The 27,497-nt window shown below is 36.0% G+C and overlaps 1 protein-coding gene across 1 annotated transcript in view; it reads left to right on the top strand.

The window, feature by feature from the left end:
• VPS13B (vacuolar protein sorting 13 homolog B) overlaps positions 1-27,497 on the top strand; it is a 430,474-nt gene that overhangs the window by 234,089 nt on the left and 168,888 nt on the right. The window contains 8 exon segments of the mRNA XM_084211579.1: positions 418-638; positions 4,646-4,858; positions 12,922-13,038; positions 13,041-13,098; positions 14,173-14,287; positions 16,877-17,018; positions 18,560-18,968; positions 24,398-24,518. Of these exon segments, the coding sequence (XP_084067705.1) occupies positions 418-638; positions 4,646-4,858; positions 12,922-13,038; positions 13,041-13,098; positions 14,173-14,287; positions 16,877-17,018; positions 18,560-18,968; positions 24,398-24,518 (1,396 nt within the window).

Here is a 27,497-nt window from a genome sequence, read left to right as displayed (position 1 = left end):
CCTGTACATAGATATGAGTGTATAATAGAAGGAGTTGCCTCTGAACTGCATCCATACGCTGAAAAAAGTGGGGAGTGTTTTCTAGATATTCCTAATTTTGAGGAAAATTATATGAAGAAGAAAGATTTCTTTAAAGACTATGTTGTACATGTTTGTTCACAGTTTGGAGTTAAAATTCCCAATGGATTTCAGTTTTTAGAAGTTGTAAAAAATTTATTGCTATTGTTTAGATTTTGAAGTATAGCATGGAAATAATGGCAGAATTATATTTATGAGGGTTTGGGATCAATTTAATGATTCTGGATTGTACTTGCTGACTTCTAAGGTGGTTTAGAATAAGGCCTTTGCTAGTTTTGTGAAATTAATACTCTATTTTTTATTAAGTAACTGTTTAACACCCTTCTTTTTAATCACTAGGTGATGCTTTTCCATGGACAATTAGTCTGCATCATTTCAGTGTATATACCCTTCTTGGACAACAGATGACTCTTAATTTGGTAGAACCAATGGGCTGTACTTCTACTTTAGCTGTGACTTCACAGAAACTGCTTGCTTCAGGGCCGGAATCCAGACACTCATTTGTCGTCTGCCTCCATGTCGACCTTGAATCCCTTGAAATAAAATGCTCCAACCCCCAGGTTGGTACATTTAATTGATTTATAAAAGGAAATTAAAAATAACTTGATTTAAGTACAATTGATCTGCATTTTCATGAAGAGGGTCTCTATCTTAATTTTTTTTTAACTGGGCCATCAAGATCAAGGTGCTTAGATTGAAATTTGCTTTGAAGCTCTCTCAACTTCTGTAATTTAAACTCTTCTCTAAATGTAATAGCTGTAGTATAAATGCATCTTTTGGCTGATGGAGTGAAATGAATTGCAGATGTACCATTAAATGCTATGATACTATTCTGCTGTCACTGTGCATTCTTATATTGAAGTGGTTTAATGCAGTTTTTTGCTACATTTTCATTGAACTAACGTTTCTTTGAACATAAAGGGTCTTCTAGGCAAACAATGATATCCTGCAGTAAAAGGAAGAAAAAACAGATGAATGCATGTAAACAAAAGTTACCACCTCATTTGTTTTTATTAAAAGGAAAAGGTGTTCTTAGATTTTTTTTCAGAAGGCACATCTTGTATTTTAATGACTTGGACCTTGTTTGCCTCAATTTCAAGTGCGGTAGGTATTTAATAATATTAAAAGTGGAATGGCATTGTTATAAGTGCAATTCTTACCTAAATGTGAGTTGAGAACTAAGAAGAAAATAGAAAAATACCATATTTTTCAAGCATTCCTATTAAAGTGTAATTAAGTAATTTGTTTTGCAAACTGTAAGAAAGTATTTCCACTAAAAAAATGAAACTCTAAGCTCCATATAAATTCTATTATGTGCATAGTGAGATGTTAAAATGAAGTTGTAGTACAGAATATTAGATCAAATGTTGTTGTCTTAAAGGGTGTCCTTGTATACTGTGATGTTAATTATTTATTGAAGTATTCTAATGACTGAAAGGATGCGGAGAAATTATTTGAGTTTACTAAAGGTTTTTGAACTGTCTTTTCTCCTTTACATGTGCCTTACTTGTCCTTTCTGCTTTACTTATGCAAAAGGGAAGAAAAAAAGGCAATCAGTCTTCTTGAACCAGATGTTGAAGGATAGAAGATGAAAAATGCAGTTCCATAAACAGCATTTGATAGTCATAAATTCACAGTATGAAATTTGATTCCTTACAGTGACAGGCTGTATTTTTTCTATAGATGACAGCCTGAAACTAGGTGAAATTTGGTGAATTTGTTAAATGGTAGCAAAGGTGATGTATTATATTTATATGACTATTATGATTTAATATAAAACCATGTTCTGATGGTTGTAAGGTCAATAGATACTTCCAGTGGGCAAAATTGCCAGGATGTTGTCCTTGGTTGTAGATTTCAATTTTGTAGTAATATGTTATTTTTAAAGTATAAAATGCTGTAACATATTGAGCTTTACAGATTTTGCCAAGTAGTCAGTGGGGTCTCTTTGAGTTATGTGTGGTTTTGCTGAGGAGGGAGTGGAAGCAGCAAGAGGGGGAAGCCTTTTTTAACGAATACTGGCAGTTACCCTTTTTGTCCTACCATTTTTCTTCTCTTAAATAGTGTGCTCTAAAAATAATTATTATATATGCTCAAAAACACTTGGAAAGGAGAGAAGCTTTACACTTACACTAGCCCTTCTCATATAATCAGAAATGCATTTGTAAAATATCGAGATTATGCTTTTGAAAACACACAACCAACAAGAGAAAAAGGAGTCCTTCCATTTTAGTCAGTAGCAACCAATGGAATGAAATAAAGTGTGTTAAAAATAACCAAAGATGCGACTTTACCTGAAGTTTTGAAATTTTATTTACATGTAGACACATGCCATCTTATTTGTTTTAACGAGGCTTTATTGCGAGGCTTTTTGGTATTTTTACCTTTTAATATAACTCTGTGGAAATCATCTCCCTCTAACAAAGGCGTGTCTTTTGGTTTGCTGGACTTCTGTCGCAGTTGAGACAGCCACAATATACAGAGGATCACCGTGCAATTTCAGAAGGCTTTAAGCATTTGCCCATACAGAGTAACATCGTGTCACTTCAGAAGGCTGCAAGCCTCTGCCCTTCTTGTTCTTCAGCCCAGCCTTTTATACCGCTCATGTTGGTGCATTGCCCCTGTGTGCCCTCTGTTCCCTTTGGTGACTGCTCAGTGCACCTGGGCACTCCATGTCTCATTGCTTTCAGTGCTGCTCACCTGCTTTTCACAGCTGTAGCCCCCTGGGGATGAGGCTTGGCCACAGCCCCACTCCCAAGTACCACAAACCGTGTTCCTACAAACTTATTTTGCCCTTAGTTTCAAAGTGGATAGAGTATTTTGATCATACTATTTGGTTGGCTGGTTGCTGGTGATGTTCAGAGACATGGCTACTGCTGTCTAAAGTAGCCACTGTTTCAGAGTGGCTGGAAAGATTCTAGCCTGAGCAATTTAATAAAGTCTCCCTGACAAGATAAGTAATTATTGGCTTTAATGATTGTGACTGCTGCAACCCCAGTAGGATTTGAACCTTTCAGTGTTGGATTAACTGATGACAAACCTCTTCACCTTTTATATGAGCATATATGTAAACACAAGTTCCTTCTTTTCCATTACTTTGTGCCTTTAGGAACAATAGCATAAATAATTTTCTGAAAGCCCTGTTTCATTAAAACATAAAAATATAGGTTAAGTTGTCTTTCAGTTTCTTGGAAAAAAATTGGGACATGGGGAAATTGCAAGCATGTATGATTTGGATATTTGCCTGTATCCTATTAAATTTCTAGAGATACTTTTGCCAGCAAAGTGTCAACACCAGTTAATGCTATATTAGTCAATCAATTGGGTGGACATCACATTAGTTAGTTGCATTAGGACATTATTTGAGCTTCCTACATTACATGGAAAAGATTTGGGAAAACTTAGAAATTTGAATTTGGTAATTTAAAAGTTTACCAGTGCCTATCAGAGTGCTGCAGACACAAAATACTTTAGAGCATAACTGAAGTTCTTCACCAGAGCCAGAGTTGTTTGGCTGTCGATTACTCTGTATATGAAGGAAAAAAATGTACTGTGAGCTTTATTTCCTCTAAGGAAAATTCTGTCAAAAGATTATGTGACCTGCTCTTTGTAAACCTTGAAACTTCAAAAGACAATCCAAGATGAATTAAGAAGGTTTTTATAAAATTCCAGCATTTCACCTCTTAAGAAAGGACTGCACCATGTACTTTGAGACTTCATCACACATTCTCACGCACAAAATCAAGTACTGTTTTATATCAAATATAGATTGACAGCAGTGTTTTTCTGCATCTGTTCTGCCCACATAAGAAGCCAGCTTCGTAGAGCAAAAGTTTCCTGAGGCTTAAAGTTCTTATAAATATGAGAATTTAAATTTTTTATAATGGCAACTTGGGTATGGTATCCAGCTGTGAATCTGCTTATATATTATTTTCAGTTTTCACTGACCTTTTTTTATACAGTATATTCCAATATGTTGTCATACAAATTCCATGATTAATGCCTATTTACAAAAACTTATGTAAATATCTTAGAAGTGAGTCAAACAATGTGCAAGTTAAACAGTGTGTTTCTAAATATTGGAATGACATATGCCGGGAGACTGTTGAGTTTGGTAGTGAATATTCTTCCAAAGCCAGATCAGTTTCACATGCTGCATGGGATCATTATTTTAAAAAATTTGAGTGATTAATTTTGCATTGTTAATATTTTATAAAGTTTACATTTGCTTTTTCCTAGAGACAGTATACGTATGAAATATATGCTAAATTACCTTTGCATAATTGTTTAAATTTATGTTAGTAAAAATTTTACAAGACCATGTTATTTTTTATGTTTTTGAGCTATGTACCATATGTTTGCTCAAAGAACAGATTATTTTTATCTAAGTCAATATACTGTACATGATGCTAATTATTTTATTTGCAATGTTGTTGCTTATCAGAACATTCAAAATGGTGAGAAGTTTAGTTCTGCTATCTTCTAAGTCTCAGTGGAGGACTTTGATGACTTTTCCTTCACCTCGTTAAGAAAAGCTTCATCCTAAAATTTTTATTTTTTCCTTTAGGTGCAGCTTCTTTATGAACTGGCTGAGATCACAAGTAAAGTTTGGAATAAAATACAGAGGAAAGGAGTTCTATATCAATCTGTGTCTTCTGTCTATACTGAAACTATGACAGGACCTTTTCCTCCTAGCTCCCCAGTTAAAAGTAGTGTTGGTACCATTCCACCAGATACCAGCACATACAGTCCATCTGCTGACATTGGAACCACTACAGAGGTATTTTCATTTCTTAAAAGAATGTGTTGTGTGAGTTCTGACCCACAAAATATAATGGTGCGCAGTCAAGGATGAATCAGAATGAGCCATAGAGCCCTGGTGATTGCCCCAATGAACTAATGCACAATACTTTATTACTCATTTTGGTGGAACAAAAAAGAGAAAAAAAATTTTTGCTGTATTGGGCTATATTTATTATTTGTTTGTATTGTTTCTCTGTGAAATGAGTGTGTATTATCTTGTGTCAGAAAACTGCGGTTAGTGTTTTTAGGTCAAGAAGCATGAGCCATTTTTCAAATCCAGAATTAGTAGAATAGTAAGTGCTGTTTTGAAAATACCTCTGATACCTTGCTGCTTGTGAGCTGTTCCAAGTAGTCAGCCAGTCACTCTGATGGCTGGGTCAGTAGAGAGCTGCTGTGTGTAAATTACGTTGGCAACTGGAGAGGTACTGCCCTGTGAAGGCTTCCAAGGTTGGCATTGCAGCCAGCTGTGTGCTCACCCCACCTCCATCCAGCCACTGTTGAACCATTGTGCCATCTGTGACCTACTCCTGGAGCTCAGTCCATTCCCCTGTCCCAGCTGTCCATGTCTCACACTGCTTTTGTGGCTCTGTCACACGAGCATTTGGGTATGCATCTTCAGATAGAAGACTGGCCACTCGGGTTTATGTATTTCTGTTTCCTTAATTCATAACACTGTGTAACTGCCTGGAGAGATCTGGCACCTGATCATAGTGTCAGTGTTTGCCTGAGACTGTAAAATATGCAAGGCAGGGGGAGGAGTCCTGTGCCACACTGAGGAAAGCAGGCTAATTCTTTTATCAGCATGAGTGCCGTGTTAAACTTCACCATTAGTACCATTAGCCAGAAGTCACCAGGTCGCTGGTGTAGAATAGAATGGATGGTCACAGGAAGCTTTGCAACTGCACAGGCATAGTGCACAAGTTAAAATAGTGAGTTGACCTTGTTTGTGCTCGAAGAGCGAGTCAAAAATGTGTCAGATGAATTGAAGGTGTCACGTATTCAGTGCTTTGTTTTTAAAATAAATCTATAAGAATCTAGAGAGACTTTTCTGGATGACTGACTTTCAGTCTCAGAATAGTCCCATCAACTTTAGGGACACCTCATAGAACAGTTCTGGAACACAGGCAGATATACAGTAATTTGGATTCTGATTGCAATACATATTCAGCATTTGGCCAGGATTGGCTTAACCCTGTGTATAGTTTCTATTAATTCTCAGGTTTGGGGAAGATGAAATGGTGATTGCTAGTGCCTACTTTTTACATGCATCACACACACACACGCAGAAGAGGCAGCAGACATTAAAAGGTGTTTGGGCTAGAGTTTCAGTTCTTAAGTTGTTTCACTAAAATGTTTGTAGGTTGTTTGAATAGACTTGGTTTTGGTGTATGCATGTGTGCATGATTTCAGTTATGAAAAAAGTGCCATGGATACAGAATTGAAGGTAAGCAATAATAGTAAGAGAACAATATGGTCACAAAAATAGTGGTTTTCCCCCTACTCACATCAAATTAATTCCTCATTACTATCAGAAACCACCGGCTTTATAAATAACAATTTGTTTTTGATCATCTACATAGACAGCAGTGTTTGGAGTACATGTTGTATTTGGAGTATTAATTGAAACTATTCAGTAATGTTTTAATCCATATGTTACCAAGATTATTTTAGTAATATGGGTCCAAGTTCAGTGTTCATATCCTACCCTTTTGCAAAATGTTCTTCATAATTTATTTAATTTTCTTTGCATTCTCAATAAATGTTATACACTGGCTAGAAAATTTCTTCTCCTGAAAAATCTCAATTATCTAAATGAAATTTAGTAAATTAGTGAGCAAGGGACAATATTAGAATAGATTAATTAAATAATAATATGTTTTTCTGTAGGTTTGACTTGGGGAAATTTTCCAGAAGTTAGCTTTTTATCGGACTCTGTATTTTGTTTATATATTTCTATTGTTTTGAGCCTTGAAATCTTGAAATGTGTCAAACAAAAACAGCTTTGCTGCCATAGCTATGGGATTTTTTAAGTTTAGAGGTTTTATAGTTGCTGTGTTTTGCTCTATGGGAGACACATGATTATTTTTAAAGCTTCTTTCAGCTGCAACAGACTTGCTACAAAAGAAGAAAGCAAACTTGCACAACTATTTATATCAGATAGCAAAAAAAAGATAATTTGTTTATGTGATTTGTGAATGATTTATATTTTAAGCTGTGTCTAATTCTTTTCTTGCTGACAACTTGATATGAGCGCCATGGTCTGATGTGGATAAAGCTACCTAGGCTAACTGACTTTTAGCCTGGGTGGTGGTAGGACAGGAAAACATGAGTGAGAGGCTTAAATGCTGGAGGCTGGAAACAGTTAATCATTTTTACCATCCCTGCCTTGGAAAAGGTAAGGCAGTGCAGACTGCAACAGGCCACTTGTTACTGTTTACTTAAGTACAAACAGTGGTAGAAGTGTTTAGTCCTTGGGGGAACTCAGTGATTGAGCAAGAATGCAGAAGTTATTTTGATAAGGCATAGCATTAGTGTGGCCAAACTGTGATCATCCCTGAGCTTTAGGCACGCCAAGGATGAAGGCCTCATATGTTTGGATCTTCCTGATGAACAAAGATAAATTCTGGTAAGAAAATAAACTCAGTGTATTGGTCAATTTGCAACAATTGGTAAAAGAATTAAATTGTATATTTTAGGACTTGGCATGAGAAGTTGTGGGAAAATAGTTCAGGGTTTCTGACTCTGGCTTGATTTTTCAGTAGATCTGGAAACAGAGCAGAAAAGTAATGAACAAACATATTTAACAGTAACATGCTGGGTGCTGAAAATCCAAAATGAAAATTGAAACTCGATGAGAAACAAGAGTCTTTCGTCTCACTTCAGTTTCTTCGTTTTTTACTGCAAAAAAATTTCTGTGAATTTGAGCTTATAAAAAATAAAAAAAAGATTTCAGCTACTGCAGACCATCAGTTTTTCAGGCCCTTTGACTCTGCTTAATGGTTGTGGTTACAGTACCATGAAGAAATGCAGTCTTTGTTTGCCTCCCAAAGGACAGACATACAACATGTTCTGTCTGTCTTCAGAGGAGCATCTGCCACTGACTGAGGGAATGGGCCAGTTCAGCTGTATATCCAGGTTTTCACTGCAGAAAAAATGTAGGTAGTATGTTGAAGTTAAACTGTTGAAGGGGGCAGAGGCAGCGCCGTGTCTCTCTGCCAGGGGCAGGGTGTTGAGCAGCTGAGGGTGTCTCTGGAGCAGCTCTGCAGCTGCCATGGCTGCCAGCAAGAGATCGCTGCTGGACACCACAGCCCAAGCCAGGTTTAGCTACACTGACCTGCTGCCACTCCAAGGGGGAGTTGGGCAAGTCACCTGGAATTCTGGGGGGGAATGCAGTAGCCCAAGTACACAATTTTAGGTGAGGTGAAGCCTCAGCTCCTTGTTAGGATTTTCAGGCTGTGTGGTATACTGAATTCCAAACCCTGGCAATTGCAGGTCCAGCTTCTGATGATACATCTGGGTCAGTATCTGTAACTCTAGGGTAAATGCTGTTCTCCAGAAATCTCACAAATACTCTTTCAAGTAACCTTGTGCCAAAATTACCAACTGACTGATTCTCTGAGAGGCATTATACATAATTTAATATCTTCAGAAAAATAATCCAAAAGAAGTGTGGGAAAATTATAGCTTTTCTTCACAGTAAAGTTATCTTTGTACTCAAACCACTACATAAAAATAGCTCTCTGTGGAAAAAAACCCAAATAAAATGCATGAAACAGCTGAAAACATTAGATTATAGAAATAAAGGAACCCAATTATAAAATTCAAAAATTACCACGGTGGCAATACGGATTTGTCGTTAACTGCGCCCCTTTAAGTTTAATCAGCTATTGTTTACTTCTTTTTAAACTATCAGAAATGTAGAGACCTGCCAAAATTTTAGAACAAAGTTGATTTTCATTCAAAATCCATTTTGGAACATTTTCAGTGGGAGAGTGGGAGGGTGTGTGGGAGACGAGAAGAGACTGTCTCTCATTCCCACCCATTCCATCACAGTTTGTAAGTCGGTTTGGCAAAATGAAATGTGTTTATGGTACAAACAGAACTTGAAATATTCTTCAGGAGAAAAGAATAGAAAAAAGGAAAGGAAAGGAAAGGAAAGGAAAGGAAAGGAAAGGAAAGGAAAGGAAAGGAAAGGAAAGGAAAGGAAAGGAAAGGAAAGGAAAAGGAAAGGAAAGGAAAGGAAAGGAAAGGAAAGGAAAGGAAAGGAAAGGAAAGGAAAGGAAAGGAAAGGAAAGGAAAGGAAAGGAAAGGAAAGGAAAGGAAAGGAAAGGAAAAAGGAAAAAGGAAAAAGGAAAAAGGAAAAAGGAAAGAAGAAAAAAGGAAAGAAGAAAAAAGGAAAGAAGAAAAAAGGAAAGAAGAAAAAAGAAAAGAGAGAAAAGAAAAGAAAAAAGAGAAAAGAAAAGCTTTTTATAGAATGCAAGGAGCAGAGAGCCACAAATGGGTCCACAAAACATCAGCATTGTCAAGAACATTGGCTTGAGCTGTAAATAAATGTCAAAGTATTGTTTTTCCCTTTCCTTACTTTAATTGGCTTTTATATCTTGATACTTTGTGAAATCCATCTGAAGATCTCAGCACAGGGAAATTCTCCTTGGCTGTCTCCTTCCATCAGATCTGCCCTGCTGAAGGAATCTGCCCAAAGTACTTTGACTGACCATCTTTTTAGAGCATGTGAGTTTTGATGAGAAAGGTCATGTCAGACACAGTGGAAGTCCCACACTGATTCATCATCTTTTAGGGCAATCATTCAAAGGCAAATTATGGTGTGGGAAGTTATTGAAAGGCAGGGTGTCAGAGAAGCTGTGTGGATGTTATATAAAAGAAAGAAATAGAGAGGAACTGATTGTCAGAAATTGAAATGATCAGAACTAATGCCATTCTCATGGCATGAAATCTCAAGTCATGAAATAGGCTGAGGCTTTTCTGATGTCCTCTAAGAATGAGGACTTTGCAAATAAAGACTCATTAAAACGGGAGATAGGATTCTCAAAGCATTGTGGTTTTGGAAGGATGTATTTTTCTCTCCTATCTTTCACTGTTTTACAAGTGAGCAGAACAGATGAAGGGAGGCAGGCTGGTGTTTGCAGAGGGTTCACAGGCATAGTGGAGGACAGCAAAATGGCTGGGTTATGTTACTGTCTTATTACTGGTGCCTGCTATTTCAGGAGGAGCAATAAGGGCTAACACTGGTTAGCACTGGAGAAGTGACTGCTCTGCCTACATCCTTTCAGATGGTGGGGAGCTTGCAGGCCTGACACTCTCCAAGGCTGCTTTCCCCTTGGAACTTTTTCATTCCAAGGACAGGTGCTGGCATTCTTTAGAACATGGGATTTTGTTTACAGTTTTGAAAAGATATGTACTCTTTTGTCACCATCAGTTAGTGTTGCCTTGTAGGATAATTAAATGGCACTGGAGAGAGTAGAGCCCTTTGTGGACATAGCAGGAAATATCTTGTAAGAACATGGTTAGCAAATAGTATTAAGAGGTGGAAATCTGGACAAAAAAGGCAAGAGGCAAGAATTTTGCTGGAGAAGCAAACAGGAAATGCAGGTCAGAGCTTGTGAGAAAGAAGTTAACCTCTGCCCTGAGCGTGTTATTTAGCAGGTTCTGCCACGCTTTTTTTTTTTGCCCCATTTTGTTGGGTGCCATATGTTCCATGTGCCACTCCCACTTGGGAGCTAGATGGATCATAGTGAAATGAGCTAGCTGAGGTTTCTCCATTGCCATGTCCTGCTGTGGCAGGCATTAAATATTTTTAGAAACACAGCAGGAGACAGGTCTTGCTATATTTAATAATTAAATTTGCGGGCAGTGTAAGAGTAAAACAAGAGGAAGAGTGAGCAAACACTAAAAGCAAGAGGGTGATGCTAAGTCCATGATTTGGCGAGATATTTCAGGTGGGGTTGTGTAAGGAAGTTAGTTCACTTAGAATGTGATAGGGAGCAAATGCTTTTTGGACCTCGGGAGTCTGAGAGTTTTTCAAAAGATGATCACCTGTGGCTCTTCAGGTAATCTGTTCAGAGCTGTAAGCTGTATGCCTTATATAAGATTAACAAAAATAAATAGAAATATACTTGTTTTCTTTCATGCATTTTGATTAACACAAAGCCACTGTCACTGTAGATGATTGAAGGTGAACTGGATCTTAATTTTCATTGCATCACATCATATTACATCTGTTAAGCTGGTCCAGGTATTATAGTCTCATATCTAGGTGTTATTTTCTTGAAACATATACTGGTTAGTTGGACAAGCTTTCTCTTCCTCCCATGAATGAGGATCTGGAATGATAAGTTCTTTGAGTCAGCTAGTGACAAAGTAGGGGATTTCTTCCCAATTGTAGTATGACTGAGCTTTTCAAGGGTAAAGGTTACTGCATGCAGATAAAGTATCTTTGCTGTTTCTCCCTGTGTCCTCTTATAGTTTAGAAAACCTATAATTAAATTGTAGGCCTGAGTTGAATGAAAATGTGATTTGTCAACATAAATGCTTCCATATGAGCTATGTCATTAGGTTTGGGCTAGGTTCTACCCATCCAGAAAATAGATTGCTAACAGAACTTCCATTCTTGCATTTTCCAACCTTGGGCTGCAGAGTGAGGCAAATACTGTCAGACTTTAATTTTGCTACTGAAAGCAAGCTTTCCTGGGCATCTGAAGTTGAAACGAGTGCATTCTGGATCTTGCCTGACAGGTTAAAATGGTTTCAGTCCAATTGTAGTTCTTACTGTGTAGATCTGGCTTCTGGGGTGTCTTCCATAGAAATAATCTTGGCTTTTAATTAGATAAATCTCAAACATGTTGTTCATCATATTTTACAATGCCTAATCCCACAAACCTTCAATGAAAGATAAGACTTTGGGTGTTTATCGGTCTGTTAATCTTAGAAACAGCTTGGTCTTAGTGAATCAAAGTGACTAAACCTTTTTCCTTTCTTTATGCTTGAATGAAGAAAATTTACAACACATGGTGGAGTTACAAGTGGAGATGCTTCTGGATATTCAGGAGCTTCTGGATGATATTAGTGACTTATGTGTCTCTTGCATTCAGTTTAATAGGCTGTAAACACTGGGGGCTGATGAGCAGTTATATGTTCGCATCTTTCTTTCCCTATCTGGAAGATCCAGCAAAGGAGCAGGTTGAGATCCTTTGGCTGGTAAATATTATCAGAACATGCCTGCATTGCTCTAATAAGCCCACATAACAGAATTTTCAGTATAGCTTTCATTTGTCATCGTCTTCTCCTAAAACATTAATCTTTGTGTCTTCTTTATTGAGCCCTTAAAATTTTAGGGAAGAAACAGAGATAACTGATGGCACAGAAGCTTCCACAAGCTCATTTGTCAACATTTCATACATTTAAGAATATTACAAGTGACAATCATTTTTAAACAGAAGTATTTAGAAAGTGGCAAATAAAAAAATGTCCAATTCTTACAAAAAGGAATTATTTTCTGAAATATTTTTTTCCAAAATTGCAGGGAAGCGCACACAAGGCGGGAAAAATGTCTCAAACGCAGTGTGTACATAGTGTAGAGGTTATGGCCTTGCTGGGTGGCTCTTCATTTGGTACTTCCAGTGACTCTTCCTTCTTTTGCCTTTCAAATATGTGCAAGCCTCCATGTCCCTTTTCCTATTGTATCTCCAAATATTCTTCAAATATTTGTTTTAAATTGACGATAGTGTTTCCATGGTGTAGCATTAATAAGGCAAGTGTGCTATGCCAAGGAGATGTGTCATAAAACTTTACAGTTTTACCACTCAGTCTTTGCCATAGTCTGTTATCTCTACCAGAGAAAAGAGAAAAATACTTGTTTTATCTTTTCCTGGCGTTACAAATGTCTTAATTCAAATATACTATTTGGGAATCTCTATTTCTATAGTTTGTGCATCCATCCATATCAGTTGAGATAGAAAAAATCCCCAGAAGTGGTGAAAAGCAATACTTCTTTTTTCCTCAGCTCTTGCTTTTATTTTGTAGGGTGATTCTCTTCAGGGTGGTGATGATTCTCCCTTCTCAGACTCCATTACATTGGAACAAACAACAAGTAATATTGGAGTTTCAAGTGGACGTGTCAGCCTATGGATGCAGTGGATGTTGTGTTGCCAAAAATTACTGTAAAATTGTTTGCTCCTGATCCTAGAAATAATGGCACAGGTATTCTGCATTTTTCTGCCTAATGTGCTATTTTAAATACCATTTGAATTCCTAATGTGCTGTTTTAAATAGCACACCCTATTTTACAGCACAGTATTATCTATTCAGAGCTTGTATCAACATTACTGAACACTATAATGCAGAAATAAAGGGTTGGAGCTCTATTTTAAATAACAGCAACAAAATGTAGTTGGGTTACTGCATGCAAATTAGAATTCAGTGTTGTTCTTTGACATAAATTTTCCTCTCCATGTGGACAGATGATTAAGTTAAATTGGAAATAAGTTAGTTAATTTCTGTAGAGTGCTGCATTTACTTCCTTAGAAACAATCATGTTTCATTTCGATATGTTTTAGTCATATATTTTGTGTATGACCATATATAGTCCATTCTAGTTTAATACTGATAATTTCAAATTTCAAGTTAATATAATCACCCTAATATAATGGTTAAAGTCAAAGGAAGTTTAATACAGGGTTCAGAGGAGAAGTTTCAGCTTCTGTGTTGAAAAGAAAAATATGTGTTGTGGACAGTTTATCTTTTTTCCTGTTTGAGATATATTTGAATTATCATCCAACAGTAATTGTTTAAAAGAAACTCAGATTACATAAACTGCAGGACTTCATTTTCTTTTTCTAGGAAATCCTGCTGCTTAGCTATTACCATTGGTGCCCATAAAAATGTGAAAAAATAAAGTGACTCATTTTTAAGGCTAGTTTTCAATAAATGTACTTGAACCTTTGATTTAAAAAAAAAAACTAATTGCACATGAGAAAGAAAAATCTAGAATAATTCGAGTAAATATCTTGGCAAATATTTTTTCTTTTTTTTTCCCCCCAAGGAATTATGCTATAAACAGTTAAACTAGAAACCTCATATATATGTTTCTCAATATATTTGTAGAAAAAGGTTTGGATTCTAGTGTGACACTTGAATCAAAAAGTACTTTATGAGAAAACTCTGAGTAGAAATAGCATCCTCCTATTTACAAAATGCAGTGTCTCAGATATCTTTCTTGTTTAAAATCCTTTAAGTTTCAGATTAATAACTAATAATTTTCTTTGACTATTGCAGAAGTCTGTATTGTCAGTGAATTAGAGGATCTCAGTGCCTCAGTGGATATGCAGGATGTCTATACCAAAATCAAATGTAAAATAGAAAGCTTCAATATTGACCATTACAGAAACAGGTAATTCCTGCGAGTTGTGATGCTTTAATTTCAGTCTTAAAGATAAAGGCAGGTGGTGTTTTGGTTTTTTTCCTTCTTTATTCTTAATTTAATTTAAGGTAGATATTCAATTTCAGTTAAATTATTTTAACCTTTTAAGTAATAAAATCACAATTGTGTTTCCTCAGAATTAGATCTAATTCCAAAGAAATACATAGAAATCATGTCAAATTTAGGAGTGGTTTTTTCACACTTACTGCTCTCTTGATCCATTAAATGAAAATAATTAATTTTAGCTTAACTTTAGAATGGAAAGTTATTGGTTCATGGTGTGTTAGTAAGTGCCATTATTTAATGCTTTATGCTATATTACTCTTGCATGTTGAAGAGAACTGACTCAGTTTTTCAGAAACATCTGTTGCTGTGGCAGAGCAGCAGTTAATGTCATGAAGAGAGCTTAGCTGATGGTCTCTGCTGTGTCCATGGCACAGTGCTGGGCAGACACCTGAGTAAAATTCAGTAATCAATCTCAAGCAGTGCATCAGCAATACTGTGTGTGTTCACAGTCTGCCTTCCCACTCTGCAAGTCCTGCTGCCTGGATAATTTGCTGCACCAAGGTGACTGTGTCACTTGACACCCAGGCACACAGCTCTGTAGAATGACATGTGCCATCTTCTAGTTTGTGTTGGCCATGGACAAACCAGTCTTGACAGAGAGAGATCCTGTGCAGGCTTTGATCATCTGGGATAGGATTTGCCATTGGAGATCAACAAATTCCATTAGGAATTAAGAATTAAGAGAAAATAGAATAGTTATGTTACTCTTTGAGTGGAAAAACATTGCTAAAAGCTTCAGCACGGCTGTTGGCTTTGAAAATAACTAAAATATTTAGGATCATAAATTGTTTTGACTTGGGAACCAATGTTTGCAAGGTCTTATTGAATGCTTATTGTTCCCTATGTACAATAGGAAGGAGATTTAGTATTAATTTAGCAACATTACCATCATTTCTTTATTATTTTATTCTTGATGAGCTATCTTAAAAATTATTTCAATTCCTTTCTGTTTGCCTATATTACAAATGCAGTTATTGTTTGTATATAATATTTGCTAATTAAAATTTGGGGTTTTTTTAAATATTTTAAAATTATGTCACCATGCAGGAGTGCTGAGCATGTCCTGGGGGGCAACAGGCACAGCATGGCCAGCTGGGCAAGGGAGGGGATTGTCCTGCACTGGGCGGCCTCACCTTGAACATTGTGTGAAGTTTTGGGCACCACAATACAAGAAAATTATTAAACTACTAGAGAGCGTCCAAAGGAGGGCAACAAAGAAGGTGAAGGGCCTTGAAGGGAAGCCATGTGAGCAGCATCTGAGGTTACTTGGTCTGAAGAAGAGGACACTGAGGGGAGACCTCATTGCTGTCTGCAACTCCCTCATGAGGGGAAGAGGAGGGGCACACACTGATCTCTTCTCTGTGGTGCCCGGTGACAGGACCAGAGGGAACAGAATGAAGTTGTGTCAGGAGAGGTTTAGGTTGGATATCAGAAAAAGATTCTTCACCCAGAGGCTGCTTGGGTACTGGAAGAGCTCCCCAGGGAAGTGCTCACAGCACCAAGCCTGACAGGGTTGAAGACTCATTTGGACAATGCTCTTGGGCAGATGGTGTGACTCCTGGGGATGGTGCTGAGCAAGGATATGAGTTGGACTCAGTGATCCTTGTGGGGGGGTCCTTTCCAACCCAAGATATTCAATGACTCTGTGAAATCCCAGTAGCCAGCTCCACTTAGCAAACTCTGGGGGAAACAAACAAACAAACAAAAACCCTAAAAAACCCCAACAAACTCAAAACTTACTCCACTTGACAAAATTGTAGCCGTTCTCATTTATATTTTCTAATCTATTTGGAGTACCTTTCCTGTGTGCAAATCTCTGTGGACTAAAAGCAAAAGCAGAGAATAGATAAGGTGCACTTTCTTTCTTCCAGGCCAGGGAGAGATTGGCAGTCAGGACATTTTGAAGGATTTTTTCTACAATGCAGAGAAAAACTTTTGGTGAGATTTCTGTAGTAAATTAAGGTGCTTACCCGAATAACTCTTCTTAAGCAAATTACTTCACTTTATTCTCCTCTATATTAAAAAGAATGGTTACAAGAACTGTACAGGGCACATTTTAACACTTAAAAGCTAACTTTTTCTAAATAATACTGATTTTGTAACATTTGAATACAGATTTGCATTCACAGTGTCTTTGTTCTTGTAATCATTCTCCTCCTTGTTCTGTTAAAGCTGTTTGCTGAAAATCCAGGGTAAGTCTCTTTTCTACACACAAGATTTTACTATACTTATATTCTTATGTGTCTTGACCTCTTGCTTTAGGTTGTCCTTTCACATAAAATTTTACAGTTACCTTTTTTAATTTCTTTTTTTTTGTTTGATCTGATTGAATTTCAGCTTTTTAGGAAAAGATACGGCATAGGTTTATATAGGTTTATCTTGCAATTACATCGAAACACGAAAGCTAAATGTAAACTATTTTTGCTTACAGCAACTCTTTTTTGTTTCTTTTTTTTTTCTTCCTATCTTCCATGCCTCGTTCACTACCTCAAGCCTTGGGGAAGATTCTTGGTCTCTGGGGCAATATGGAGGTGTGTTCCTTTCCTGTACTGACAAGCTGAACAGACGTACCTTGTTGGTTCGACCTATCAGCAAGCAGGATCCTTTCAGTAACTTCTCTGGCTTCTTTCCTTCTGTAAGAATATTTTTAAAATTTTTGAATACAGAACTTTCACTAATAAATGCCAGCAAAAAAAGAGAAAAAACTCTTAAATTAATTTCTTGTCGTCTAATATTTTTTTTTGGTACAAGTATATTTCTTGGTGATATTGATTATGTAACTTGTGTTATTTCCACCTCGTCCTTTAGTAATAGTTGTAATTTTTTAGTAGATAAGGGAATGAGGGTTGATAGTTCACAACCTTGTACATAACAGCAGACTACTGAAGTCAGTGAGATTTATTTCAATCAGAAGTGGGCACACACAGTATGTTTGAAGGCCAAATCTGTCAAAGCCAGTACTAAATGCTGCATTTTTGGGGTGTAATTCTGATATCTACTTAGGGATTTAAGTACTTGGTATTTCTGCACTATACCTTTATGCAGTCTTATAAAACTGCTTCTCTAATTATGATAATGTAACAAATTAATAATCCCATATGTGAGTCTTCCTTTTAAATGCTTGGAAGATTACTTGCTGATTCAGAATATCTCAGTGTGAGATATTTAAGCCATTTTCTTCTTGCCTCTTTATGCTTGAAGAACTTCATGTGTTATGACATTGACCTCTTTATCTGTGGGTCTATGGAATTATTTTATGTTAGTGAAAGTTCTGGATGGTCTGATTTGTTTCCATCAGGAAAATCAATTGGGAATACTTTCTCTTATTCTGTTTGCTTCAGTCCTTATATTAAATAAATTTACCAGTTTGTTTTAATTAATTTAATTTTAAAGTCTTCCAATTTTCCACCATTTAAACTATGTATCCTGTGTATTTAAGAAAGAGATGTTGTTCTTCTGCTAACAATGTTTAAATTATATTAAATTGATTTCTGTCAAATTTAACATGCTGAAAGAAGCAGCTACTTGCAAAATACAGTTGCTTTTATTTGTGCTGACATGATTAAAGCTGATATTTCAATAATCTTATAGAGTTCTGTCAACATGTTTTATTACATTTTTTAAATAATGTTTCTTACATTTTTACATTAATAACAATTACATTAATAAAATACTTCAAGGGTAATATGTAAACTCTCCTATCAATCTTGTGGGAGCTAAGGATTTAATTATCATCTTTAGCAAGACAAATCTGTCTTAAGTAAAGGAATCTGGTATTTTTAAAGTACAGTGCAATGCATAATGAAATTATGTGCTTTAGTATGTGACATAGCTATTTTCAATAAACACTCTGAGGTGATGAGGCAAAACCAGTTCAGTACTTTTTAGATGACTATGGGTGGTTTATGCACCCATGTGGAGTCGGGGTGAAGCTATCTTAGCACCCAAGTGATATTTTAACAGAAATCTCTGGTTTAGATGACCTAGTGCTGAGAAGTGTGGACAAACTGTGCATTCAAAAAATGAAAGATCTTTTGGGTTTTTTTACTGTTAAATGACTGTAGAAAGCTACTAAAAAATATAGAATCCTAAATAACCAGTAATATGGTAATTGATGAATGTTGCAGGTAGATTTTTGCAGCAGTTTATTTATTTATTTCTTTTTCATTGAAACAGACAACTGCAAAGCTTTTAGATGGTTCACACCAGCAACATGGATTTCTTTCTCTCACTTATACCAAAGCTGTGACAAAAAATGTCCGGCACAAACTGATATCAAGAAACGAACGAAGAACATTCCATAAGCTGTCAGAAGGTCACACTGATGGTTCTCCTCATTTTCTCCATGAGATCCTTCTCTCTGCTCAGGCCTTTGATGTGGTCCTCTGTTTTCCCTTGCTAAATGCAATTGCAAGCATTTTTCAAGCCAGGTTGCCCAGGAGTCAGAAGGAGAAGAGGAAGTCACCAGGTCAACCAATGAGGACTCACGCTCTGACTTCCCGCAACCTGCCTCTGATTTATATCAACACGGGTGTAATAAGGGTCTTCTTCCCCAAAAATGAGGAAGATCATCATGTGGCAGAAGGTACAGTATTTTGTGTTAGAGATTTTTTGCTGTTCAATATTGTGCACAAGTACTTGTAGTTAAATCACTGACCATTGGTTCAGTTTTAAAGGTCAGAGTTAGGAAATATCTAACATTCATGCTGCTTCTCTGCACATTTGTTCAAAATTTCTTTTTAGCTATTTATTTGATCCTTGCTATGGTACCTATAGAGTTTGCATTTAAAATGTGATTATAAAGAATAGTCAAAAACTATTGAAAGAGAGCTTAACCCAGTTCTGCAGTGGTGATTCTGTGTCAGCTTACATGACACAGTGCAATGTTCCATAGACACCTGTCCCAGCAGGGAGTGTAAGCAGGGAGCCTTAGCTCTTGTGGACATTGACAACTGCAAAACTATGTGGTAGTAAAGCAAGTAGATAGTTTAGTTTGGAAAATATTATTAAAATGTACCTTATGGATGATGCCCAACAGATGATGCAGTTTAGCATTTTAGTTGAAGCTATTCCAGCTCTCTTGTGCAAGAGGCTTTCAGGTATTTACAGAGTTTGGGTAGTGTATGATGTTCATAAATAGCTATTTGATTGATGGATAATACTTTACTTTTTGATGGATATTGTTTTCCCTTTGAATGTAAAAATATATTTCCATCCCTTTATATATAAAAAGTCTTTATATATAAAAAGTGATGCTGATGTTAAAATTAGACCATGTAGTAGCTAATAGGAGTACATTCACTTCTCACAATTCTTCTAGAGATTAAAAAAAAAGTAGTGTTTTACTAATATAATGATATATTTATGTAAGTTCAGGAGGTATGGAGCATTTTTTTTACCATTATGTACAACACACAATATAATCCTTAGGGTATAGTCTTTAAATTTTTCTCATAACCTAATTGCAATAAGTGCATGCAGTGAGAATTTACATAGATCTTTTTTTTGCCAGCATCCTCTACAATTTTCCAACTGGGATTGCTGAAAACACAGGAAGATAAAATTAGACTGGCTGTCTTGGCAAGAATGAATTATGATTCTAGTTGGAAGGGAGTTCTAGGGCATGCTGTCAAGGAAATCTTTTGTAAAAGTATGTTTTTGTAGCTCTGTAACTGTATACTTAATTAAAAAGAAATTATAAAAAAAAAAACCTTTGTCTTTTTGCTGTTTCTTGCTTAAGAATGCCTGCAAGGAACAGAATTGCCATGGTTAATGGCAATGTAGGAAGAAAAACTCTATGCTTTTAAAGCAAAATGCTAAAGATTATCTTAGTTAATAAGAAAGCCAGAAACACTGGAAAACTCTGAAGTAGCATCACTATGAAAATTGGTACTGTTCTCTCATTTCTTTTTTCACCCCAGATTTTCCCAAAGTCTCATTTGGTTATGAACATGAAATTGCTTCTCTCTTCTCCTACTTATTGTCTTCAAGAACAATAGAAATTAGAAACAATCAGGAGCAAGAGTTGAATAAGACCCACATCTCTGTTGTGTTAGGTCAGAAGAGTGTTATATCTTCTGGAGATATGGCTCCATAAGATCTTCATTCATCATTTATTGACTAGGAGACATTTTCAATCCAATAAGACTTGTGTGTTTCAATTTTTCATCACTGCAGTAAAAGCAGAAAAATTATTTCAGTTTCTCTTCTGGTCAGTTGTCTGCTATTCATACACTGTGCACGCTGATAGCTGCAAAAACTGTCCTTCTCCCAAACTCCACAAGTAATTGTGGCTTTACATATACAGTTAAAAAAAAAAGCAAATCTGTTGTTTACTTGCAACTTCCACAATGAACAGCGGTAGACAAACACTGAAATAATCAAAATCATGTTCCTTCTTCTGAGGAATTTGCATACATGCCTTCACGACTTCACCCACACAATTCTATAGTATTTTAGTTTCACAGTTTTTGCAGCAGCACCAATTAACATTTCTTTTTGTGGTAGATTTGAGGGGAGCATTCTATCCTTGGCAATAAGCAATGCTGCTTTCTCTGAGTTTGATTTGTTATCATATCAGGTGGTATTTCAAGCTCTGGCCAACAGCCCACACTTACTCAGCCATGAAGTAAAGGTAACTAAATATATGACAGCAATATATGACAAGGAACAAGAATTACTGCATAGCAGAAGACTATAAGTAAAAATTGTAAATTGCAAAAAACTGATAAGAAGTTGTAAAGACAGAAAAAAATCCACATCTGGCTAGTTTGAGGACAATAGCAACTCTTTCTTGTACATACTAGGAGCAAAATATCAGGAATCACTATAAAGGACATGATGAATTTGTTGATAGTGAAAAAGAAAAGGCAGCATTCTGAATAAATGTATGTCCTGCATTTGTAGAAGTGATATATTCTTGTCACATGAGCATGACTCTCTACTTTGAAGTCTGTCATAACATATGGTCTGTAACATCCTCCTCACTTACTATTAAAGTTTCAAATCAGTCAGGCTGAGTAAGTTGTGCTCAAGAGATCTTGGTCTTCTGAGGCTAATTTTTAACACACCTTGGAAAATCAGGTTTTAGACAGCTGAAGGTTTATCTAGTAAAATGAAAAGTGTAATGTTCAAATAAAATTAAGACAGGTAGTTTTATTGTTCTCCCTCAGAGAACATAAAGGAAAAAATATTACATGATTCAGTTAATAAAGAATTACATATTTTTTACTTGATAATAAATATGGTTTTATGCAAAATTATATGGTCAGAAAACATCTGATTTCCATTTTTCATTGTGGTTTCAATTCTTAGTTGATAAAACATTTGAAAAGATTTGATATGCTTAGACTTTTCTAGAGAGTTTGACATTTTGTCTCTCATGGTATTTAATTTAAATACATCCCCATGCTGTCTCTGTGGAAATGTTAAATGAATTAAAAATGGCTAACCAGGAATCCAAAAAAAAACCCCACAGAAACTCATCAATTGGGAATAATAAATGAAATTGGTGTTTAATAGTCTGAAAGTCAATATAAAACCGTTGCTGCTATCATCAGCAAATGTTAGAGAGCATTTCCTGAGGCCATGCATCTGGGTTACTGTGCTTGCATACTGCTTGTAGAAAGTACAGTAAATCTTCTAAAGCTGAAGTTATAAATCAAGGAGGATTTACACAGACTGGGTCTTCAGGACTGGAGAGACTATCCTGGGAAACACTGGCTGAAACAGCTTGTGGGTCACAATGGAGTGAGGGAAAAGAAATAAGGGAGGTAGCTGTACTTCTGCATATGGCACATGCTGGAATATCATGTCCAATTTGCTTTCTCTTGTAAAACTGGGTATTAATAAAAGTGGAGAAAGTGCTGAAAAGTATCAAAAATGTTAAGTGCTAGACGAGGAGGCTTAAAAGGAAGGATTAAAAGAGCATAATGTATTTAGCTCAGCAAAAAGATGACTGAGAGGACAAAACCAAATAAGATTGTGAACATGTTGATACTTGAGTCTGTAAGCTGTTCCTAGTTTGTAGTTATATTGTAAGTATAAAGTAATGTATGTTCAGTATTACATTGTAAGTATACTTAACTTGTAATTGTTTTTAAAATGTAGCAGAGATGTTTTTCCCCTCAAATTTTTCAATATCTGCAATGGCTGTTATCGTTTACTACATTATTCCCATATTTTGAAAAGCGTGGGTTAATGAATGGAGATATGAATTCATCTGTCCTTTTAGAAAACAGCTGATTATATTAACATCTGTGATTCTTTCTGATTTAAAATTGGCTTATTTATTGACCTACAGTAAACTGTACACAAAAGATCCATGCCCAGCCTTGAAAAACAATCCTAAAATACTTACACAGCAGAGACTGTTATGGGTAGCCCTGTGCTTATTTTGCTTTGCTAAGTGTCAGAGACAAATTAAAATTCTTAGCCCAAGATGTATTTTAAGAACCATTTTCCAAGAATAAGGTATCTGCCACCTAATTGAGTTGCAGTTATATTTAATACCATGTGAGAATTGGAAAGCAAATACCCCAAGTGTACAGGGGCAGTATTCTCGTACTTAATACAGTACCTTACTACTTTTTGAAAATATGAGTTCAAATTTAGTGAAAACATGGAGTTTTTAATCAGCTTAATTCTTGTATCTTATTTCTAGCAACTAAACTGTCTGTAATTAGTTTTGTTTTGCTTTGGAGGGGCTAAAGGATTTGTCTTTGCTTTTTAAGTAAATGAAGTTCTTTTAAATAGATGGCTTGTGTGCTAACACACGTGTATCAGAACTTGTGTTCCCACTTTGCCACATATTTGCTGGGGTATTCCCTACAATAGTTTGAAAATATCATCGAATTTCTGTGATTTCTTAGATCTGTTCAGAAATATACATATCTTTATACATATTTAGCTGTAAAGTGTGATGTCTTTTCCACCAAGACTACTGGGTCTGAAGAAACCATTTTTTTAAGCTTATCGATTTTGCTGGTTCTTACCACACCAAGCATTTCACACTTCAGTAAAATATTTAAACTGTCTATTACTGCAATCTTGGTTTCAAAACTCATATATGAGAGTCTTGCAGAACTTCTTTGGATGTGGGAGCAGGTGTGATGTCGTTCCATCCTTGTTACATCTCACACAGGTTTTGTAGTGAACCATTTCCCTTCAGATGAAGGAACTCTTTGAACTTGCATCACACCTGCTCCAGAGTTTCCTAGTTAATATGGAGACTTTTGAGCACAGCCTTATTCAAGTGCTTTGTCTGTGACTGCTGACTGAGTTAGCTTTCTACAAAAGACATGGTGCTGTTTTATTTCGGGGCAGAACTTTGGCTTTTGTCTGATATGACCACTGCTTTTAAAACTGAGAAACTTTACATGTGGCTGAAATTTGAAAATTATGGAGATAAGTGAAAAGCAGAGATTTTTTTCTTCTTGGAATAATTTTGTTACTGATGTGAAATTTACTGTCCAGTATTACATCTTGTTCTATGTATATGTGTCAGATTTCAGATTCTCTTGTTTCAGTCCTTGTGTTTGAACTTTCCATGTGCGTTGCAGCCGATTCCAAATGCTACCAGGATGGTTATACTGTGATATCCTGTAATGTTTTACATCTAAAGATATAGGCCCATAATAAAAAGGGTGCACAATTCAGAGTGGTTTACATGCTGCTATTTCAGCAAATAGTTATTGGAGAAACAAACAGATCACAAAGAATATGTCATAAAATGTCTGAAGTCCTTTTGAAATACCTTTCCCCCACCAAAGTGTCAGAGAGAATGAGAAGTTGCAGACCAGGATTCAGTGGTGTGATAAAACTCTGGGGAAATGAAATTACAATAGTTTTGTCTTTATGTATCACAGCAGGGCTATTGATTTTATGTTGCTCCTGTGCAAAATTGAATCCTTAGCAAATATTCTTACGTACATTTTTAAAAGAAATAGTTTTTTAGTGTTCCTGCTATGTGCATTTCACTTTTAATCAAATATATATTTTCTCTTCTAACTACAGCTAATCCGTCTAATCCATCAATTAAGGAAGACACTTTGGTTCTCAAGATTGGATCAGTCTCTATGGCTCCTCAGGCTGACAACCCTCTTAGTAGAGCTGTGCTCAGAAAAGACATTTATCAGTAAGTGTCAGAGGAGGGGTTTGGCTTTTCATATATGGTCTCAGTAAAATTCATTCTGGGAGAAGTTAATTGATCAATAAAACTGGTACGTGCAGCCTGTAAAAATACTTTTCACATACAATCTTTTGATATTCAAAACCAGGTTTTTCTGATTTTCTTCACTTGTGGGCTTTCAAATCCATTTAGACAAATCAAGTTCTGCTGTGAAGTGCTGATGAATAACAGAATTTAAATGTCAAATCACTGTGAAGTTTAAACTCACAGATGAGAACATTTTAAGAGGGCTTCTTTTATTCAGCTACTACTAAGTTCACCTTAGAGAAAAGGAAATTTTTAGTGACTTTCAAAGTGTTCGGTAGCCATATAGTGAGAAGGAGATAGATCTTAATAATATAAATGGTAAACATATATTCAAACTGTAGGATTCTTGATGTCATGTAGATCAAAGCTTAAAGGAATGCAAACTTCTAAGGAGCTCTTTCCCAGTAAACACATTTTCTGTGAAAATGTCATGCTCTGGATTGTGTCACTAAGTATGTGCAAACCACACTAATCATATATAGGCAGCAAAACTGGTGAACATATGTAATCAACATGATAAAAGTAATATATGATCCTTAGTAGAGTTGGCACTGTTGCCAGACATGAAAGTAGGGTTGCAAATAATACCAAGTGAGAAAAGTCACAGAAATACAGATGAACAAGTGTCTTATACTTCCCGTTGGTCTGTTTTTCAGATGTGGCAATATTTTTAACTACTTCATAGTGCTCTTCAATAGAAATTACAAACATCAAAATCTTTTCCCAGCAGTAAAACATTTACTGCCTAGAAAATGACAGCAAGTTTTACTTTTGTCAAGACTAGGATTTTTAGGAGACCATGAAATATCTCCAATTTCACTTCTGATCACTTAAAAGTTGTAAGAGAGTCTTTTTCTTCATATTTCCATGTGGAAGCATTTAAATTAATGGGTTTGCTTGTATGTTTGGTTATAGTAGTTTATCCTTTCTTTTTCTTTTTTTTTTTTTCCCCTTTTGTTTTTAAATGAGCATTTAATCTTTTGTATTATGGAGCTTTCATGGAAAAAGTCTTGCAGCCTGGCACTTGCGGTGGCTTTGGGTAGCAGGGCCTGATCCAGCCCTCCATGTGCTCATAGATGAAAGAGATTTCCCAGACATTTGTGCAGGCTCTTCCTGCTCCTGCCCTTTCTGTCTGATGAGACTTCCATCTGATACCTGCTTTAAGAGTCAGAGACCCAAATGTAGGTTCCACTCTCCTCATAGCAACAAAAACTTTATCAAAAAAATGCCTGATCATAAAGTGAAATCTGCAGTTACCAGCTTCTGTAAGGTCGTTTCAGTCACTGTGGGGGACTGTGTGATGTTCCTTGTATGCACATTACAAACCAGTGATAAGCAACTCCTTTACATCTAAAATCAGGGAAGCTGTGCTAGTTGACATTTTTGAGTCTCTAGCTTTGCCTGTGTGGCTTTACCTGAAATGCTGAAATTCAGTGTTTTCAAAGGTTCTGGTGCATTATTTTGCATTATGGTCCTGTGGGTCTTATAAATGTTCCAGACAAGATTGTGCAGTGTATACTTGGGTTTCATAGTTTCAATACAGATACAATATGCTGCAGTCCTCCTTTAGGAATCATGACACCAAATGAGTAAGGTAGAAGTAAGCACTGGGCCAGAGACATCTCTCATCTGACTGCTACTGGCATTTTGTGACCAGTCTCCCAACATTGTGCTTCCTGTGTCTTTTTCTGACTTTTCTGACATTTTAAGTGATTTCCTCAGCTTCTATGACCACTCTCCTAATTTCTCATCATCTGTCAAATTATTTGTTCTTCTCTTTCCTTCTTTAATTATACTTGCTTTACTGTTTCTAAGATGTATTAGAGCAGAGCATCAAGTTACTTTGCAGTGTTATATAGGACAATATTGAAGTTGATAGTGGGGGGTCTTTTGTTTTTGGGAAGAAGGTGACAATCTTAATCTGTTTAAGCAAGTTCCAACATTTTCAAAGAAGAAAAATTAATACCTTTTAAATTTAAAATTTTAAGATTCCTGTTTGGGGTTGAACAAGATCCATTTTCTAATTACAAAGTCTTTGATCTAGAGCAAAGTGTACTTACAGAAGCATGGTTCAAGATATCTCCTCATTGTCTTACATGACAGTCACTGCTGCTAGACAGCTAGAGTTCTAAGTGAAGTTAATTTCACCATTTTTCAGGGTTTTTAAAATAAAATTAGGCAAAGGGTTCTGTGTTGTTGGGCAGGACATACAGTCTATACAAGGAAAAAACACATGATATTATTAACACATGATGTTGGGTCTAAATATGAGAGTTCTTACAAAGTATTTGCCCTTTTTAACATGCTCATGGTACATGGTACTAGATAAAAAAACTGGAGCTAATACAGAATGCTTAAAAATTGAGTAGTAAGATGAGCAAATGAACACAATGTGTAGTTCATGTGCTTGGTGAAAGATTTCTCAGCAAATATTAACAGAGGTACAAGTAGTACAATATCTAGTGTAAGACACTCTAAAATCAGTTACAGAAGCCTGTTGGTTACTGAGGAATTAGCATCTGCAGTATTCTAATAATGCCAACATGTCTTCTTCAGTCTTTTTCCAACCTCTCTTCTCTAATTTGATGCTGCTGCTTTTAATAGAATAAAAGAAAATAAATTGTTGTTTGAACCACTGTCTTTACAGTGTTTCTGGAGTGGGGATACAAACTTAATTTGTGGTGTCACTTTGCTTTAAACAGTTTTCTGTTTAGGCCTGAACTACAACCATATGCAATTAGTGTCACTTTTGTAGTGCTTCATGAGAAAGAAGAATTTTTACTTCTCATTTAGAAATTGTTCTTTTAGGAAAGGCTGAGAAACATTTTCATGGCTACAGGCTGAACAGCATTTCCAAACATCTTTTGAATTTGTCCCATAAATTTATACATCAAAAGT

Source organism: Fringilla coelebs, assembly GCF_963513975.1.
Source record: "Fringilla coelebs genome assembly, chromosome: 1".
Taxonomy (NCBI): Eukaryota; Metazoa; Chordata; class Aves; order Passeriformes; family Fringillidae; genus Fringilla; species Fringilla coelebs.
This window is presented reverse-complemented; position numbering and strand designations above follow the sequence as displayed.